The following is a 20105-nucleotide window of genomic DNA, read 5'->3' on the forward strand; positions in this document are numbered from 1 at the left end:
AGCCAACAGACTGTTTTCTTTTAAAATACTTCGAGATATTCAAAAGAACCGCCAACGGTATGTCACTACAGTGCCACATGGGACAGACATGATTAGAGACCTGCCTCTCCCACCACCCAAGGGGCTCCCCTCGAACACACTCACCGCAGCGCCTGGACAAGGTTAAGATCCGTGAACTCATGCAACTCCACGAACGCATGAAGAACCTGGATATTGAACTCATCTCTAGCAAGACAAACAAAAGGGAGGGGGTGGGGCACAGACGTGAGACACTGACGCTGAGAACCCAAGGTCATCCCAACCCCCAGCCAGGCGGTTTCCCACGCGGAGTCCTGTAGCTCTGTGGGCCGGGGGAGGCGACCGAGCACACACAAGGCAGAGCCGCCTTCCTCTGCTCACACCCCAGCACGCCGGCCACCCTTCCCCAGAACAGCGCCCTCCCAGTGCGGCTGCTGCTGCCTCAGGGCCAAACTCTCTTCAAGGACTTGTGGCGAGAGTTCTGGAGTCTGTTTCTCAGTAATTCTGGACGGGCCTGCGCCCCTGTGCCTGAGTCCCTGCGGCCTCACCTCTCCCCCAGGTAGTCTCCGATGGCTGTTTTGTTGAGCCCCTCCCCCTTATACAAGAACTGGGCAATGTCCTCACAGGTGTTCTTCAGCAGGTCATTCTCTATTAAGAACTGGATCCCCTAGAAAAGACAACAGATGCCAAAGACGCTTACTCTGGAAACATCTAGAAAGGAGGACAAAGGGCAGAGGAAGAATGGGTGTGGGTGCTCTGGACACAGAGAAGTATCTAATAAACACTTGCCAACTGATACGAGGGGAACCGGCTCAGGAAGCTCTAGAGAAGGGCAGGCCAGCCAGGCTGCAGCCTGCTCTGGGACAGCCCACTTCAGAGAGCACGGGCTCCAGCCTGCTCTGGGAGAGCCCACCTTGGAGAGCACGGGCTCCTGCCTGCTCTGGGGAGAGCCCGCCTTGAAGAGCACGGGCTGCAGCCTGCTCTGGGGAGAGCCCACCTCAGAGAGCATGGGCTGCAGCCTGCTCTGGGGAGAGCCCATCTTGGAGAGCACGGGCTGCAGCCTGCTCTGGGACAGCCCACCTGAGAGAGCACGGGCTGCAGCCTGCTGCTTCCTTTCACTCACCTTTTTAGGATCCATGTTAAATTTTTTCCTGCCCATGGCTACCTGTTTGTTCCTCTGCATGTTTTTCCTGTAAAACAACCACCACAGCCAGTTTTAGTACTCCAGGTGATCAGCAAGGTTTGAAAGACTACCCCCACAGGCAACCACTGATTTATACGGATTTCCGAAAGACTCACCCAGGAAAGCACAGGCACCCTTAAGTCTCACTGTGAAGGGCAGCTGAAGTCCTGGCCCTTGCCCCAGGCTCATTGGTTCCTTCTGCCCCAGTGCTGTTCTTTTTTTTTTTTCTCCTTAAAGATTGGCACCTCAGCTAACGTCTGTTGCCAATCTTTTTTTTCCCTTCTTCTCCCCAAAACCCCCCTGTATATAGTTATATATTCTAGTTGTGAGTGCCTCTGGTTGTGCCATGTGGGACACCGCCTCAGCATGGCCTGATGAGCAGTGCCATGTCCACGCCTGCGATCCGAACGGGCAAAACCCAGGGCCACTGAAGCGGAGCACGCGAACTTAACCACTTGGCTGCGGGGTCGGCCCCAGTGCTGTCCTTTTTTTAACACGATTTTTCTAAACCTCATTAAGGTATAACTTACATATCATGCACACACTCATTGAAGGGTCCATCTGAGTGATCTGCAGCAAGCCTCCCAAGTTGTGCACCTGCCCCCATCGCTCCCTGTAGAACGTTTCCGCCCCACAGGTGCATGTTGTGAGTTAACAACTGTCACCGCAATCTGTTCAACCCTCCCTCTGCCAGTAGACAGTTAAGCTATTTCCAGTTTGGGGTCATTTTAAAGGAGAAGGCCATAAACATTCCTGTACAAGTCCTTTTGTGGGCACATTTTCACATCCCTTGAGTAAATGCCTGGGGGTTGACGTGCTGGGCGCAGCACGGGTATATGGTAACATTACAGGAAACGCCAGACTGCCTGCCCCGTGGGTACACACTCTACGCTCACCAGCACGAAACACAGGCAGTCCGCTTCGTGTCGGCCATCCTGGTGGGCGTGAGGCGGCATCTCATGGCAGCATTAAGTTGCATCTCCTTAGCACTACCCATGCTGAGCATTTTTCATGTGTCTATTATACATATAGCTTCTTTTGTAAAGTGTCTATTCAAGTTGTTTGCACATTTTTTATTTGGGCTGTCTTTTTATTAATGAGTTTTATGTGTTCTTAATATATATATCTCCTGGATACAAGTCCTTTTTCAACTACAGGTATTGCCAATATTTCCTCCTCGTCTGTGGCTTGCCCACTCACTTCTTTTAACAGTATCTTCTATAAAAGCAGAAATTTTAAATTTTGATGAACTCCAATTTATCTATTTCTTTTAAGCTACAAATTCTTAAGATGGAAAGTAAAAAAGCTATAATCCAAAACTGACACTTCCAAGACTGGAAGTGATGAGCTGGCCACTTTCTGCAGAACACACAGCTCCGCTAATCCCTGATGGCACTGCCCACAAGTGTTTAAACAACAAACGCAAACGGTCTTATGAAGCCAGACAGGGTGACTTAGGCTTAGAAAAATACAGACACGCAGTGAATTAGAAACAGCCCATTTACTGCACTGAGCAGTTAGAACGCGGTCTGGGAGCCCCATTCAAACCAGACTCTCACTTACCCTAACACCTCACGCAGTTAAAAGGAAAACATAACCTGCAAACACTCCTTGCCATTCTGCACTACAATAATTTCGTTTTCACAGCCTCTTCTCCTAAGCATCAGGGAGGCATCAACAAACTCAAACGACACCCAGACAGACGCGGGCACTCCTGCTTCCAAAACCACATCACAGCGTTCGTTACGCTTTCCCTTTACACAAAGGAAAAACACAAATTTTTAAAACACACAGTAGACAATAGAGGGAAAGGAAGAGGAGTTTACACAATAATTTAAGGGTAGTTTAGGGCTTTCAGGGACCCTCCAAGTTCTCTAGTTCAACATTCCCAGCAAGGTCAAAGCCCTTACATCCAGGCGTCCCCGCACTGAGGGTGGAAGGCAGAAAGTATATTACGCACGTGCTTTTTAGGAAAAGAGGCCAGAAAACACACTTTCTCCTTAAATATGCCACGTAAACACATCACAGTTATAGGCTGGGTGCTTGGCAAAGCTACAACCATAAAACCATCCAGCAGAAGGACAGACTCACCTTTCTTCTGTGGACCCCAGGTTTTCAATTTCATTAGCTACTTCTGCTATCTCATCCTTCAGCCTCTATAAGACAGACAGTCCAGAATTACTGGGATAGGAAGACACAGAACAAACTAAAATCTCACATAATACACTCCAATCAAACACAAAATAAAATAAAGGAAAATGAAATAAGATGAGAAAAAAAATCTTAAAAAGTAAACTAGAAACATTCATCTAGTCAACAAACATTTATTGAGCTCCTACCAAACAGTAAACATTCTAGGGAACACAAAGGTGAAGAAGATATAGCTCCTGACCTCAGGGAGTTTACAGTCCAGGAAAGAAACTTCTAATCATATACACTCTGCAAAATATGTATGTTTCACTGAAAGATGGCTGCCTCAATCCAGTCCATCAGAGCACACCCACAGCTTCCCATACTCAGTGTGACCAGAGAGCAGGCACGAGCTACTCCACCCAAACGCCCAGGCGGCCACCAGCGGTGCTGCTCCCAGGCCAACACTGCCACCAAGCGGCCAGCAGAGGGAACGTTCAGCCCAAGCTCCTGCCTTCCGCCACCTCCCCCATTTAAGCAGGCCCTCAGAATGGATGGCCATGGTCAAGGAGGCTCTGAGTGAAGAACTGCTAAGCTTTCCTAACCTTTACCAGTGAAAGAGGAATCAAAGCTAGGGCAAAACAATCAAAACACACTCGAATCAACACTGGAGCAAGTCAAGTCTTTGCTCTCCACACTTTGAAGCTTTGGGGTTACAGGGTATGCCCCCTCCCTCCCCATCCCTGAGTTCCCAAATGTTTTACAAAGAATTCCAGAAGAATAACATTTGCTGCCTCAAGGGCTAAAATAACCCAACCAATGGCTTCTATGACTTATTTCCTACTAAAGCTTGGCAGTTATGCAAAGGAATTTAGAAAAATACGGATAAAATAGCTATCACTGACTAAGAACCTCCTAGGGACCAGCTGTATGTCCCGTATAAACAAGAACTTATTTAACCCTTCCAGCAACCCGTCAACAGGGGTTTTCATTCTCATCTTACAGATAAAGAAACTGATGTTCAAAGAACCAAATTCTCATCTCTACAATCGCCCTGCCAATAAGCGGCAGAGCCAGGACCTGGACATGGGTCCAGCTTAACCCAAAGCCCCTGTTCTAACTGTCTCTCTCCCCGACTCACCACTGGGCAGTGAGAACTGCCCTCAGGGGTCAGGAGACCTGGGGCCACTCTAGGTCTGACAACTGAGCGGCTGGGAGGAGCTTTAAAACCATTTAACCTCTGAGAGTCCACTTCTCAGCTGTTAATAAGCAAAGGCGATTATCAATCCCTACACTTCGCTCAAAGCCGTGGTGAGAGAGGAGGCCTTTGGAAAGGACGCTTGTCACACAACAGCATGTGTCCCAGCTGCGAGCTCCTACCTGAATGTCGGCCAGCAGCTCCTGCTTTCTCCGCCGGATGTTCTCCAGCTCCTGACGCTCCTCTGCAGTCAGGTCACTGGGAACTACAAAAAAGAAGAGAAATGTTCTAAGAGAGCTTTTACCTCACCAAAAATAAATAAAATCCAGAGACCACAAAAGGACAAAGATTCCCTGGAAGGAGCTAGAAGCCCGTTTTGGAAATGACCAACTGCTGGGGACAGCTCTGACTCCCATCCTCCATCAGGTTTACCAAAGGGAGAAAGGGTCCTGGATCACAGAGGAAAGCTCTGATAGAAGAGCATCTGGCATGAAAAGAGAGAGAACAGGCTGCGAAGGTTAAAGGCGGCTGTTGTGCCGGGAAGCGGAGGCGGTCATGGCCCAGCAGTCCATCCCCCACGGCCTTCAGTGGGGCTCCAAGCCTCAGCTCCCCCACTGAGCCCACTCCAACATAGGACACGTCCATGATGCCTAAGTGGGGAGCAAGGGACAAGTAAAAAGCAACATGAAGGAACGTTTTGTGCCATCTCTGGAAGGAGAGGGGAGACTACATATGTATTCGGAAAAATCTAAAAGGGTATACCCCAAACTGAAAACAGCACTGAACTCTGGGGACTGAGTTATAGGAACTGTTCTCTCTGTTTTATATGCCCTTCTACATTGTTTGAACAATGTTTTAAAATGAGCTCTTCCCATCAGAACAAAGTTACTTAATCCCGATCACAGTTCTCACCACAAAACACTCCTACGTACCTCCAAGACTCCAACCTCTCGCTCATAAAAACAGGGCCTTGGGGGAGAAACCCCCATGATGACCCTGTTTCTTCTTCTGTGCTGGGGGAAGCCATGTGGTCAATGGGAAGAACAAACACTGGCATTGGGCAAACTCGGGCTCCAATCCAGTTCCAATCCACCAAACACCAATCAGGTAACTTTGCACAAGTTACTTAACCTACTTGAGCCACATTTCATCACCAGTAAAGTGGGGTACTACCACCCACCTCATCAGGCTGCTGGGAGGATGAAGTCCAACAAAGCACCTGGAACCCTAGCTGGTGCTGAGCAGGAGCTCAAAAACGCTGGCTCCTGTGCCCTTTGGGGCCAAAGCAAAGGTGCCCACGCAGCCTGACGGGAGGGGCGGCTCATGGACACTGCATCCTTCATAGGCGAATAAACGCATTAGAACAGCGCTACATGATATGGTGGCCACAGCCCACGTATGGCTAATAAGCACTCGAAATGAGACTAGATCAGTTTGAGATGTGCTATATGTGTAAAATACAGACCAGACTTTGTATAAAAACAGTCAAATATCTCTAATATTTTATATTGATTATCCATTGAACCAACAACTTGGTAAACCAAATATATTATGTTCATTGATCTCACAGGGCTACTAGAAAGTAACACTGCGTTTGTGGCTCACATTTCTCCTGGGCAGCACGGAGCTGAACAACTGCTCTGCTTGAGGAGCACGGAGCTGAACAACTGCTCTGCTTGAGAGCAGTTAGGATCCACGACTCTCCGACTGTGGCACTGAAACAATGTACTGCATTCAGAGAGCAATTACTTTCCCAAATATTTCATAAAAATCCCGTAAGACCACAGAAGAGGTAGAAACAACAGACCCCAATTAAGTCTACAGCTTAATTAGAAAAGCCGATTTTTCCTTTTGTATCCAGCTTTTCCCCACCCTTCTCTAGAAAAGTGTCTATTAAACTTCCCCAAGACCCACACTAAGAAATGCATTTGCTATCATGACACAATCTCCCCCATACACAACAGCATCAAAAATAACACCCTCCCCAAGTGAATCTATTGCTGTGTTCTGTTGTTTTACTCTTAAGTTTTCTTAACAGTGGCCGTAGCCCATGAAATTGATTTCATAGCCTAACTCACTCAGTGAGTTCTGTATTTGAAACACACTCTGACCGTGTCAGAGGCTGGAAGAGCGCCACTCTACAGACTGCAGCCAGGCCTCCTCCCGAGGGCGAGGCAGCCCCCACTGCACCGAGACCTGAGGGCGAGCATTCCAACAGCTGCTCTGGGAGAGTCAGACTAACAATCAGCTCCAGTTGGAGCAAAAGCACTTCGAGAAACAACAGAAACTCTTCGGATTCACACCCCAGTCTGGAGAAAAGCACGCCTAAGGGAGCTCAGTCTACTTTATCTGGACTTCACCGACCAGAGCTTTTCTAGTCCCTGAAGACCAGAAGATCCTTTTAAGGAACTAACTTCCTGAGGCTCTAGAAGACAAACATTCATTCTAACATAACATAGGCCATTTTCTTAAATAGCTATTCCATGGCGGGGATGAATAGTCGGGCTTTGCTTTTGAAGCTACAGACGGCTTAATGAGATCATCAGTGAGTCTCGACCCAAGCAGAGGCAAGACCAAGGTCCTCACAATGAGGACCATCGTGTAAAACATTTATATCTCAAGACTGCTGTGTACCTCAGACACCAATTTTTATCGTTCCAAATTGGAAACTCTGTGTGGTTGCCTTCTTTTCAGAATCTTAGCACCCAACCATTCTGGGTTAGCATTCACACATGACAATTTTTCTAGGAAGTCACAATCTAGATTTTGTATTATAAATTCAAAATGTGCTTCCAGTCCTCTTCTTTGCAAGATACTGTTTTAGAACTAGTAAAGGAATAAATAAAACTATAAACCTACAATATCAAGAACACAAGGAGAGGAGCCATCGACAGAAGAGATGTCAGTGAACTTCCAGGACAGAGAAAGCAGAGTGCCCACACCTCCTTCTGGAATGCAAACTCCACGAGGGCAGGGGCCTTGTACGCCTGTCACTGCTATGTCTGCAGTGCCCACATGGTGCCCCCAAAACCAAAGATACTGAATATATATTCACCCCCAGGCAAAAACAAAAGAACTGAACCAACTTGTGGTGAGTGAGCAGCTTGCAAGGGAGCTGGAACCCAGGGTGAAGCCCCTGGTACTTCCCCAGAAAATGATGCTCCTGCCCACCCCGTCTAGAGCAGAGGCTTGGGTTCGCGAGGCCCACCCAACACATGGAGCCCCCACTGTGTCACTCTTATGCTCACAGAGATTAGGCCTCCAGCCCGCAGGAGAAGCAAGGCAGGCACAGAAAACTCAGGCTGGAGCGCACAGACATAATTAAGGGAACAAAAGAAAAATTCACAGGAATAGGAGACTCTGAAAAGGGGAAAATTACAGAAAAATAATAAGCTCTTGGGAATTAAACCTATTTTGCCCCCAAGTGCCCCAAATAAAAAAGGCAATAAAGGAATAAAAGATAAAGTCAAGGCACTCCTGCAGGACAAAGAGTGCAAATAGAAGCAAAGTCAATTTACTCAGTATAATAAAGCTTTTTCAATCTCACAGAGAAACACTCATAGTAAAATTCAGAATTTGGAGGATTAAAGACGATCCTAAAACCTCCACGAGGAGCGAAGAGGGGAACCAGGCCACTCACAAAACCAGAATCTGGCTGGTGTAACAGTGGGTACTGAAGACAGCAGAGGGGCTTTCAAAGTTCTAAACAAAACTATTTTGAGCCTAGAATTAATTCTCCGTCAAGCAGGAGGGCAAAACAGCATCTCTTCAGACATACGAGGACTCAGAAAGTTTATCTTCCACGCACTCCCTCAGGAGGAGGAAGACGTGCTCACAAGGATGGTGGGGGACAGACTCGGGAGGCCAGGACACACACTCTGGGGGGACAGCAAGAGACGAGAGCAGACGAGCACCAGGAGCCAACGGCTGCAAGATCGTCCTCACAAAGAACAAAATCAGGCACGAACGCGAGGACAGACGAGAGGCATTTACAGTAAGAGAGGGCCACTCAGTCTCCTCTCGACAGAATACAAAGGTAAGTGGCAACGGGAAAAACAAAAACTCAATGGAATCACAGTATAAACGAGCAAGCCTCCTGTGGGCGCATCCTGAGCCACCAGTGAAGGCAAGAAAGGAGAGCCCACTGGACCTCGGCACTGGGAACCCGTGGGAGTGCAGCCCACCCGGGGCTGAGCAGCCTGTGACGGGGCTGTGCACGGGCTGGGAACTTCAGAGTCAACCTGTGGACACAGAACAAAGGCTAATTCCGCTTACAGAACAAAAGTTATATGTTATCAACTATGATCACATTAAAGTGGGGGAAGAGCTGAGAGGTGTGAAGGCCAGAGGGAGCAAGGCAGCAAGGAAGGCAAGTAGGGTCCCCCCCCCCCGCTGCCTCGTCTTACGAAAGGGGCAGGACGCGTTGGTAAAAGGTCACGAACAAGAAATCAAAGTTGTAAATATGTTTACGGAAGTTTCAAACGTGAAATAAAGGAACCAGACAATGTGATAAACTCTCAAAAATGGCCAGAGAGAGAGTGCAGGAAGAGAACGATGTAGTGAGGGAGTCAGGAGATAATCTTTGACTTTGATAAAATCATCAGCAATATAAGAATATTAAATATGAATTTGGTAGCACCTACCAGAAGACCAAAAGCCAGAAAAAGTTACTTACTGGTGGTTGCTTCTGAGGAGTGGGTCTGGGAATGGAGAGAAGGGGCCTGTCAGCCCCTGAATACTTGCTTAAGAAAATACATTTAGGCACTACTGCATTTTTCAAATGAAAACAAAAACGTTAATCTACAGTTACTGGGAAAGATAGGCCTTCTACTGTCCTAGTGGTCAGACAGAAAAAGCTTCCAGCCAGTTAGCAGCTAAAACAAACAAGACATTTATTCACATCTATTTTGATGCAGTTTCCTGACACTGACCACACGATTTCTAAATCACTTCTTCCTCCACACTTGGTCACCTTAAACCACAGTCCTGCTTTCCTTTTGGTTCAACAAATCATCTAAAAAAAAGATTTAGGTCTCATTTTTCTAGTGGAATTTTGCTCTGAGATGAGGAAAAATCCAACATTTTAACAAATGTATTTTCCTCTGCTTAAACTTATCAACACAACATCAAATCTTCAATTCAAGCCTACATTCTCGTACTGCCCAAAGAGGGGAAAAAACCTCCACTGGGATCCTCGTTAGTGTCTGCAGGATCCTGGAAGGCCATGGCCAGGACAGGAAAGGAGGAGCCAGGCTCAGAAACAACCACATCTCCTTTGCACGCGAGTCTGGGAAAGCAGCGGGGGCCCCTGGGAAGGGCATCTCTCCATGCTCTGGCTTTCCTGCGTAGCCATCAGGGTTAAACTGTAAATGATCGGCTGACAGGCCAGATGGCAGAGCAACAAACAGCTCCTCCCTCCCCGCTGCCACGTGCTGCAGCCACGCTTCTGTGCCAGGACGGCAGCTAAGCCCTCTTCGCTGGAAAAGAATGGCACCCGGGGAGACAGCAGCCTGTGCACAAAGGACATGGAGCAGAGCAAGGGGCCGGCCTCATTCCCGCAAAGGTTAATTTACAAGGTGTCCTGCTTACAGCACGGGGACCAGTCCACTACGGGCCCCTCACCATCCCCTTGCAGGGTTCCGATTTAATGAAGGGGATTAAAGTGCCTACAACAACAAGGGGCTATTGTGCTTGGCTGTGAATAGCAAAGCCATAGAGGGAAGCTTCTATTTCTTTATTTAAATGTTGCTCTGCAGATTTTAACAGTCGGCAGAACTCAGAGCTGAGATGTACTCCATCCAGCGCATACAAAGGAGGACTGTCTTAAAGGGACAGGGTCCTCCTTCCCGGCCAGGAGCCCATGAATAAGCACATGGCCAGCAGCTGAGGCTCCTGCTCAGCGCCATGGCAGGTGCCCAGTGATCCACCATGAGGTTCAACTGAAAAAGCGGCTCTTCTGACAGCAGTTTCTCTCAGCAGGAGCATAGGCAGCTGCCAGCCAAAATGGACCATGCTGTCTGTCCTACATCCCCAGGGGTGACCTAAATGAAGAGTTAGAACCGTGCATTAGGGCCAAGACACGACTCTCTGAGGTCATCCAGATAAACCAGGTCCCTCTGCCTAGCTTTGAAATATACCATTTGCCTTATTTTTCCCCCATAATCATCAACTGTCACTTTTCTTACAGCCTCTGCCTTTCAAAGGATAAGAAGGGTCCAAATTTAAACCAGCACAGCAAAGAAACATTAATTAGAGAGGCCAAGAGTCCAGCAAGGTCCTCTCTTTCCCTGACTGTATGGAGAAGGTAAAAAGACCAGAGAGAACCTGTCCACTTTCTCCCCTAGGCCTCGGAAGCCTCGGTGTGTCCAGACGCTGCCAGTCCCGCAGAGCACCTGCACCAGGGTGCCCCGCTGCCCCTCTACAGACCTCCAGTCTTAGGAAACTGAAAACACACACAGCTTCAAAGACCTAACCCTCAGCACATCTGAAATAGCGGCAGCAGCGGTAAAGCCAACACCGTGTTGTCCCATGCCCTCTGTAGAAACTGTCACTGGCTCTAGAGGGAACAACAGCTATTTACAAACAGGTTTTAGGTTCAAGAGTGCAAATTGGCAAACAGCCCAAGGAGTGAAGGCAGCGTTTCTCACACCTCCGAAGACAAATATCGAAGGGCCTGTAGGCACAGAACTGCCAGTGTGGCCAGTGCTGGTGACACCACCCTGCACTCAGTGACCTCACGCCTGTGCAGATGCTGCCAGTTAGAGCACCTCACAGTGCCCTGCCCTGGGAGGCACCTGCAAGTCACCTTGTCTGCCAGGAAAGCCAGTGACTCACAATGTGAAAAAGTCAGAAGACCAGGAAGAACTCAGGCTGTGGAGACATACAGACGTCCAGCAAGCTTTCCCAAAACTCTTGATTCTGTGCTGACGTCGGAAATACACGGGGTCAGATCTTTAAGACAGGTAAGAACACAACCAAAATTCAGAATGTCTTTCAGGTGAAAGGCGACATAGAGATACGTACAACAAAAAGCAGTGATGAAGAATTTCACGGAAAGCCTTACATTCAGAGACAGGCCTCAGGTAGCTGTCAAGACCAGCGGGCGCGGGGGGAAGATGGATGAGCAAAGGGATGCTACTGAGCCTGAAACTTGGTGACATGTATGCGGCCAAGGTGTGCCAATGCGCTCACTTCACCCCTTTGTAGAAAGTCTGCTGACTTTGGAAACCAATTACTTTTCCTTCCTACTAAGTCAAAACCACAGCAATCCTCTCTAAAATTTAATACCATATTACTCTACCTTAAAAAGGAAGGAAATTCTGACACCTGCTGCAACATGGATGAACCTGGAGGACAGTAAGCTCAGTGAAGTAAGCCAGTCTCAAAAGGACAAATACTAAGATTGCACACCGATGAGGGACCTAGAGTCGTCAAATTCACAAAGACAAACAAGGATGGTGGGTGCCAAGGGCTGGGGCGGGGGATGGAGAGCTGGTGTTTACTGGGGACAGAGTTTCGGTTTTGCAAGATAAAAAAGTTCTGGAGATGGACCGTGGTGATGGTTGCACAACAATGTAAATGTACGTAACACGACTGAACTACACACTTAAAATGGTAAATTTTATGTAATGTGTATTTTACTATAATTAAACAAAAATGTAATAGCAACATCCTGAGTTCCTGATTTCTGCTGACCTCAGTCCCTTTCCTAAGAAGCTATGATCTGACTTCTGTATAGAGCACTTGAAAAGTGTCTCACCATCAATTTATGGCCTAAGAGATTTTCAAAGAATCTACACACACGACCAGGACCAAAAAGAGTTACATTAGCGTGTGGCTAGCGTAACTGATATTCAACAGTGAGAGACAGAGGTGTCTTCTAGCAAACTGCCAATACGATTATTTACTCTTCCACTTTAAATTCTTTCCACACAAAAACCATCCAGCCTCCTACCCAGAAGTATATTAAAGACTTAATTACCATCCTCTGCATTTTTAAGGAAAACTTCCCTAACCACTAACGAACAACTCAGGCCTGGTCAATTCAGCTGAGACGCTGCCCAGGGCTGGGGGAGACGCCTTCGGGGGTTCCCCCTCCCCCCGTCAGTTCTGCGACACCACCACCTCCCCCGCCCCAGTTTCCTGAAGCACGAAGGGGCATGGCACCATCTTGCCCTTCTTGAATGAGAGAATGTATATCCAACAGCTCTATAAATTGTCTTATAAAAGCCAGGTACTTTATAATCTTACCTTACATAGAGAAAGCAATTGACACATTTTATCTAATAAATCCTAGACCTCGAAGACATAATTTGCATAATGTTATGATTTAACAAGCTAACCAAAGGGCAATGAAGTCAACTTTCAAGGTAGTAAAAGAAACTAAATCATAAAATTTTATCCTAAAAGTTTGGTTTAGAAAAACAAAATTAACATCTGCCTTCAATAAACGCTAAAAACGAGAAAATAATCATTTTAAGAACCTCGATCTTTTTCCTGAAACCTTGCAGTGGTGATACCTGATCCAGCCGGCACTCTGCAGCTTTCCTTCTAGCTCTCATCCTTCCCACCTCTGTCTCCAATGCTGCTTCTGAAAGGGTCGCAGGGCTGAATGCAGAGCTGGAACCAGCTCAACGAGGAAGAGCCATTTTCTGCCTCGGCCTCCAGGAGACAGCGCAGGTCCTTAGCTCCCCAGGAAAGCCCAGAAATTCCCGATCCCACCAGACACACCAAGTCATCTGTGCTCGGCCCCCCTCATCCTCCCAAGTGAAGGGGCCCCAGAAGCTCTGCTCCCCCATCCCCGTGCCAGCTGCAATCACGTCATATTGCACAGCTGTGTCACCACACCCCTTTCATGTCCAAAATAGAGGGGGGGGGGCGGGTTAAGAAGTCAGCTCCCTCTCACTTTACCCTTGTTCCTAAAATCTATTTGTATGGTGTTTTGTATGTTTTCCAAAGGAAAACCCTGAATTTTCTTCACTAAAACATTCTCCCTCGGCCTGACAGCTGGAATGGACTCCTGGGATCAAACTGAAGGTGCAACTCCAACTCCCTTCCTACGTGTGCTGCTGGAAGGAGCGCTACCCACGCCCAGGAAAGCTTCCCAAGTCCTTCATGAGTAAAACAGAAACTCCTGGGGTGGGTCGAGAGGGAAGAGAACCGCCCTGAATTTGTCCCTCTGCTTTCTGTCGTCCTATTTCTACCTCATCGAAGCAGGATCATGAAAACTGGTTATTAGCTTGTTTGTATATCTTAGGCCCAGAAGAAACCACACTGAATGCTTGAACATCTATCTGTCCGATGGAGCTAGCGGAAAAGCCCTAGAAGGAGAGCAGAATGCAAAACCACAAGACAGACATGCAGTGAAACAGCCGCTGCATGCATCAGCTCTGCTGCCGGCTTCTGGGTGGGAGAGGCCGGCAGCAGAGCATAACAGAGCGGATCCGCAGACTCTACATGATGAGCTCACACACGCCATCCACGCGGCTTCTTACCCAAGGCGAGTCCCCTCTCCTGTGGCCCCAGTGTCCCGGCAGCCCCCGAGCAGCAATGTCAAAGCCTGGGCAGGTCACAGCTCTCCGCTTCAGAGGCCATGGTAGAGCAGCACCGCCACCCCACAGGCCCAGGCTGCAGGGTGCTCCCACAGCTCCAGGTGGAGGGAGGGACGGAGCAAGCACAGCATGTGTGCCAGCACAGCCAGGGGAGAGGCAGGCGGCTGGAGGAAACAAAAGCTGAGCGGAAACCCCGGGTGGAAAGGGAGCTGATCCTGGTGAGGAAGGCTGGCGAGGATGGAGAGATGGCCGTGCCCGGAGCTGTCGCCTGGCTGACACTTGGAGCGTGTGCTGCTCAGCTCCTCGCAGGCTTATTTCCATGAATGCAATTCCAGCCGGCCCCTCCTACCACTCCCCCGAAGGCCTCCTGCGGGGGGAGGGGGCACCACCAGCATTTGCTCACAAGCTACACTTGCTTTTTTCTCCCTCTTGGAAGCAAAAAGCTGATGGCTGCTTCCCTGGGAGGACGTTAAACCTTATTTAAGATGCCTTCTCCTTACTGAGCAGGACAGGATCTACGGTGTGCAAGCTATTCTGCCACCCCTCGGCACAAGGCCACCTCCTTCCCCGGCTCTGCACCACGTCAGCAGGCAGTGACGCTGACCAGGCTACCTCAACACAACCCTGGCTTCCTGTCCTAGGGGCCAGGCCCCCGTCTCCACATAGGACACACCGCCTTTTACCAAAAAGGGCCATCCCACTCGGGCCATGTGGTAGTCGCTGTCTCCACACGCTGGCCATCGTTCTGTTTCTTTACCAGAGGCTGGAACACCGCATTCCAATACATTCTGGTTAGGAAGTTAGGCAGGTTAATCCTGGGGACGACACTCTAAGATGGCTGGTGACAAGAAACATCGCTACAGCCTGAGAAGGGCGGCTCTCAAACTTCAGAGGGTGCAAGGATCAGCACAGGCGCTGTTAAACACAGACTTGGACCCCACCCCGAGACGTGGCTCCACAGGCACAGGTTCCCCATTAAAGCAGAACCCAAGACGAGTGGAGGGAGCTGTCTGCAGCCCGCTCGGAGAAACACTGCCTTTGATAATAAGGGAAGAGACATAGGCAGGCTTTAAAACAAGTGCCAAATAAGCAAGGAGAACAAACGAAAATAAACCACTACCCTGGATGAGGGCTCTCCCTCGCAGCACTGCTGACATCCCGGCGGTGGCTCTGGGGACGCTGGGCACTGTGGCCTGTTTAGCTGCACCCCTGGCCTCCACCTACTGGATGCCAGCAGCACCCCCACCCCACCCCCAAGAGAGACAACCAAAAATGCCTCCAGACATTGCCAAATGTCCCCTGGAGGGCAAAACCTTCCTGGTTAAGAACCACTCCTCCAGATAAACAACAAAAGGAAAAGAAAAATCTAAAAACAACGCCCTCCCCACCACCCGAAGCCCTCCCTGGCTTCCAGTCTTCTGTCCGTGGGAAACTGCTGAAAGGAGGCACCCAGCATGCAAGCCCTGCTCAAGACTCCCCCATATTAATTTAGGTTTCATACTCTGGGGTCTCCTCATCCCCATAACAGGGTCACCAGACCTGACCCAAACACTTGGGCTCTGCAGTCCAGCCTGCATCTTTTAAGAAACAGCCAGGGGCCGGCCTGGTGGCACAGCGGTCAAGTTCGCACGTTCCGCTTCAGTGGCCCGGAGTTCGCCGGATCGGATCCCGGGTGCGGACATGGCACTGCTTGGCAAGCCATGCTGTGGTAGGCGTCCCACATATAAAGTAGAGAAAGATGAGCACGGATGTTAGCTCAGAGACAGTCTTCCTCAGCAAAAAGAGGAGGATTGGCCGCAGATGTTAGCTCAGGGTTAATCTTACTCAAAAAAAAAAAAAACCAGCCATAATATGAACAATTTTATTTTGTGTCAAAACGGCAGCTCTCATCTAAAAGAATCATACTAAGTCTATAAGAAATACCTCTAAAATTATTTACGAAATCTTTATTTTAACCTGCAAAAGGATACAAGTTTTCAGTAACCACGAGGACTGAGAGTCCCTATTCCTGGCCCCATCGAGATTCCACCCTCCCTGCTCCAGCAGTGTTACTCAGTTCCAACCTCTCTGTGCTTCCTTCCTGTTTAGAGGTTCTTCATCCCCACCCATCAAGAGCCACCTCTTACAGGGAGAACTCCCAGATTACTGTGGCCACACTGCTCTCAGTTTACCTGCGTCACCTGAAGACCATCTTCATCGGCACTGCCTCCTTGGAACATGTTTGTATCATTCTGTTCACCATCTGGTTATGCACTGTCCTGTTCCCAGGAGTTTTACCTGTCCACAAAATTAAGCTCTTGTTTTCCAGTAATATACTGTAAATATTCTCACACCACTTTACACAGTCCTAAGGGCTATGTCCCCTTTTTTGAGGTAATATTACCAGTTTTTACATAATATGCAGACACACAGTTCAAGGATTTAAAAATCCCAGCAGGTGAACCCTGACCTATCACGTCCTGTGCAAGATTCAGTCCCAACGTGCAAGGCTCGCTGTGGCTCCGCTTTAACTCACCAGCTGCTACTGACAGACAGGGGATCCAGAGCTGGGGTTTACCTGCTGCATGCGAAGCCGGGCAGAGGCTTCAGCGGGAACCCAGGCCAGAGGCGGCTGGTAGCAAAGCCTGCGCGGTAGCTGGTGAGTGCCCACGCTTGGCACAAACAACAAGATCCAAGAAAGCGAGCAGACAAGAAGTCAGAGGAAAGAGCTACCAATAGGTGTGCAGTGGCCCTCCGCGTATCTAAAGAGGACGGAGGTAAAACACACCGCCTACCACAGTGATGACCAGAGAAACAGACCGTTCCCAGCTAGAAAGCTCAGCAAATCGACCAACAGAGAAAACGAAAGTTTTTAAAAATGATTTTCTTAGATTCATAATTCCACAATCTTTAAAGAAAAAACCTACTGCCATAAAGAAGGCACCCTATTAGTTACCGTAGAAGATACAAAGATGATAAGACGTGGTTTCAGCCCCCAAAGAGCTTACATGTTGCTATGCTTTTTAAAGAAAAAAGAGGACGCAGTAAGTGCTGCTGACAGGTGCTCCAGGGTCAGAGACGGTGGGGACGGAGGCGAGTTGTCCTGGAAGGCTCCGCACAGGAAGCTGGAGCCCAGGCTGGAGGCTGGGTCAGGAGGCAGAGAGCACTCTAGGCTGGATGAGCGACAGACTCAAAGAGGAAGGGGAGAACAAACTGGAAATGTCTGGAAAAGCTGCTGAAGTTGAACTGTGGTCCTTTGAATTCGGCACAAAGACACCTGGACTCTATTCTTTCGTTGGGTTGGAGGTCAGATAGAGAAAGGAGCACTTTAGGAAGGGTAAGAAGGGGCACTGAGGGGCGTTAGAAAGAAAGGGGACTGGAAGCTTTTCAGTGGTCATGCAGGAAAAGGGACACGGACACGGGCATTTATTTGTCCAAGGCAGTAAGTCTGGTTCAGAGGTGGCAGCAGACGGCTAAGGGTTTTCCGCCCTGACTAGCAACTCACAGCTTCAGCTGCCATCTTATGCGATCACAGCCCCCACACGCACGACTGACTTCTCCCTCACTCTAACGCCGGCTCAGGCCCCAGGCCAGCAGCAGAGACCTCAACCAAGCGTGCGGGGGATCTGCAGCACCCACTTTATTGAACCAGCAACTTCTGAGTGGCAATAAATTGGTGTTTTTCAATTCATCAACATCTCAAACTTGCTAGTCCTACGCATGCAGATCCCCACACCCAAATAAGCTGGGCAAAGCTCCGTGCACCAACACGCACGATCGGCAGAGAGCCTCTAGGCCGTCTTAGAACTCAGTCTCCCATCCTTCTGTGTCACATGAAAACTGAAGCATGGAGTTTTAATGGTTCTACTCCAGTCCTTATGCTTAAAAATGCTTAATTCTTCTTCCATGAAAGCTGGAAGCATAAACGCCTCTTTAGAGAGCAAAGACCGCCCTCTGTTCCTGCTCCGAGAAGGGCCTGAAGATCTCTTGAGAGAGTAGTAGTTTCTACTTTAAACTCAAAGCAGGAAGAAATCGGCTCCCATTACCAGACATGGACCCTTCTCAGAGCTGCCCAGGGCCCAGAGAAGGCTTTCTGAAGATGAGAGCAGCCTGGAGGAGCCAGAGGCACTGACTCTGGCTCCCGCTTCCCGAGTGCTGGCAGGCCCTGGGCGCTGCTCAGGGCAGGGCAAAGCTGGGCAGACACCGGGGGCCCAGTCTCCTGGAGGGGCCCTCCTCCCGGGGGCAACACCGGAGGCCTCAATTCTGCTCCAGCCAAGGGGCGGATCCAGTCTGTTCTGAGGCCGCTGTCCGGCCATCCTCTATCTCCTGCCCTTTGCTGAGGGCGCAGCTGAGACGGGGGCAGAACAGCAGGGAGGAAGGAAGAGCAGGCCCGTTGCCGAGGATGGCCAGTGAGGAGGCTGGAGGAGAGCGAAGCTGAGTTCCCTGTTCTCTACCTTTCAAGACCCAGGTGGCACTTCTGCCTCTCCAAAATCGGCTCACGAGGCGAGGCTGGGCTGTGAATTCCTGACACCAGGAAGGCTGCCTGTGGCCGCCTCCCTCGAAGACAAACAGACCCTCATCCTGGATGGTAAGATGTGACTGCTTTCTCTGGACAAACTCTCTGCTACCTCCAAACACTGGCAAACTCTCCCCCAAGCCGGTGCGGCTACTGTGGCAGGACCAGCCTCTCCCACAGGCAGGAGGAAGAAGCCACGAAAGAAAGGAAGATGGAGCAGAGGGAGGAAGGCCCCAACAGGGAAAGATCTCTCCTGAGGATGCATATCCATCTTTACAAATATTATTTACGTTACCAACAAGATTTTTACCGAAATGCGCTAAGTAAAATAATATTAAAGTTCACATGGAAAATATATACATATGAGAACAGTTCAGAAAAATATGAAGGGGGAAAAAGGGTAATGTGAGGGGAGCAGCCACCCGAGACTCCAGCATGTGAGGCTTCAATAACTGGAAACAGCACTAGAAGAGAAGAGAAACTCAAGAAATACTGAAACACAGGTGGCACTTCAAATCATAAAATCTCATAAAGAAAACATAAGGAAAAGATAAAATCATAAAGCAAAATAGGATTATTCAGTCAATGGTGGTGGGGCAATGAGCTAGCTAGCCGTTTTGGGGAAAACTTAGCTGAATGCCTACCTCATTTATAACAAAATAAATCCTAGCTAAATCAAAGATTTTAACAAAAACAAAGAAACCATAACAATTCTAGAATAAAGCTCAGATTACTACGGTCACAGTCTTGGAGTCTGTTCAGTTGGCTACATTAAAAATGCAGTCCCGTGAGCTAAACGGTAAACAAGCAGACAAGAGGCATGCGGAGCGCAGGACGAAGGTGCGACTTTCCCCTCAGAGAGAGCACAGGGTGAGGAGACGACGACAAACATACAGCCAAGGCCATACAGGCAGATCACAAACAGAGAAAGACAAACGGGCAAGGAGGAAAAGACACCTGAACTCTCTAAGATTGAAAAACGCAAATTAAGACATGAAGACCCTTCTGCCTTCCACAAGTCTGGCAGAAACGAAAACGTCTGAAGACACGAACCCCGTCAAGGGCGTGGGCTGCACATCAGTCTCACACGCTGCTGGTGGGTGTAAAGTGCACACTCTCTTTGCAGCACCAAACTTAAGACGCACATACCTTTTGATCTAGTGATTCCATCTAAGAATTTACCCCATGGATATACTCTCAAAATGCAAAAATTAAAAACTACTTAAACACTATTTGGTCATTAAAAAGAAAGAGCTGATCTGTAAATGCGAATCTAGAAAGCTCCCTAAGACACACGCAGTGCAGCAGGAAGGCCCAGAGCACCAGGCACACGGCACCTCCGTTGGGGAATGCACAGATTCTGAGAAGGATGCCCTTGAAACTGTCAACAGGAATCCTCTTCAGAGACGAGGAGGTGGAGAGCGGGCGGAGGCAGCGAGGCTTCATTTCATACCTCTCTGTGTATGTAGATCCACGACTACAACTCAATTTTATGTTGCAATTTCTATTCAGAGAAAACAGGGAAATGTC

The 20105-nt window shown here is 48.9% G+C and overlaps 1 protein-coding gene across 6 annotated transcripts in view; it reads right to left on the bottom strand.

Annotated features, from left to right (window-relative positions):
- Window positions 1–20105, bottom strand: part of CYTH1 (cytohesin 1) — an 87992-nt gene that overhangs the window by 18182 nt on the left and 49705 nt on the right. For 5 of the 6 annotated variants that reach the window (XM_046674506.1, XM_046674507.1, XM_046674503.1 and 2 more), the window contains 5 exons: window positions 4712–4794; window positions 3293–3357; window positions 1142–1208; window positions 567–685; window positions 145–225 (listed from right to left, as the gene is read on the bottom strand). In XM_046674506.1, coding sequence (XP_046530462.1) covers window positions 145–225; window positions 567–685; window positions 1142–1208; window positions 3293–3357; window positions 4712–4794 — 415 coding nt within the window. Of the gene's footprint in view, window positions 1–144; window positions 226–566; window positions 686–1141; window positions 1209–3292; window positions 3358–4711; window positions 4795–16251; window positions 16358–20105 lie in introns of all 6 variants that reach the window. The other variant, XM_046674508.1, reaches the window with a different exon arrangement.

Source organism: Equus quagga, chromosome 11 (assembly GCF_021613505.1).
Source record: "Equus quagga isolate Etosha38 chromosome 11, UCLA_HA_Equagga_1.0, whole genome shotgun sequence".
Taxonomy (NCBI): domain Eukaryota; kingdom Metazoa; phylum Chordata; class Mammalia; order Perissodactyla; family Equidae; genus Equus; species Equus quagga.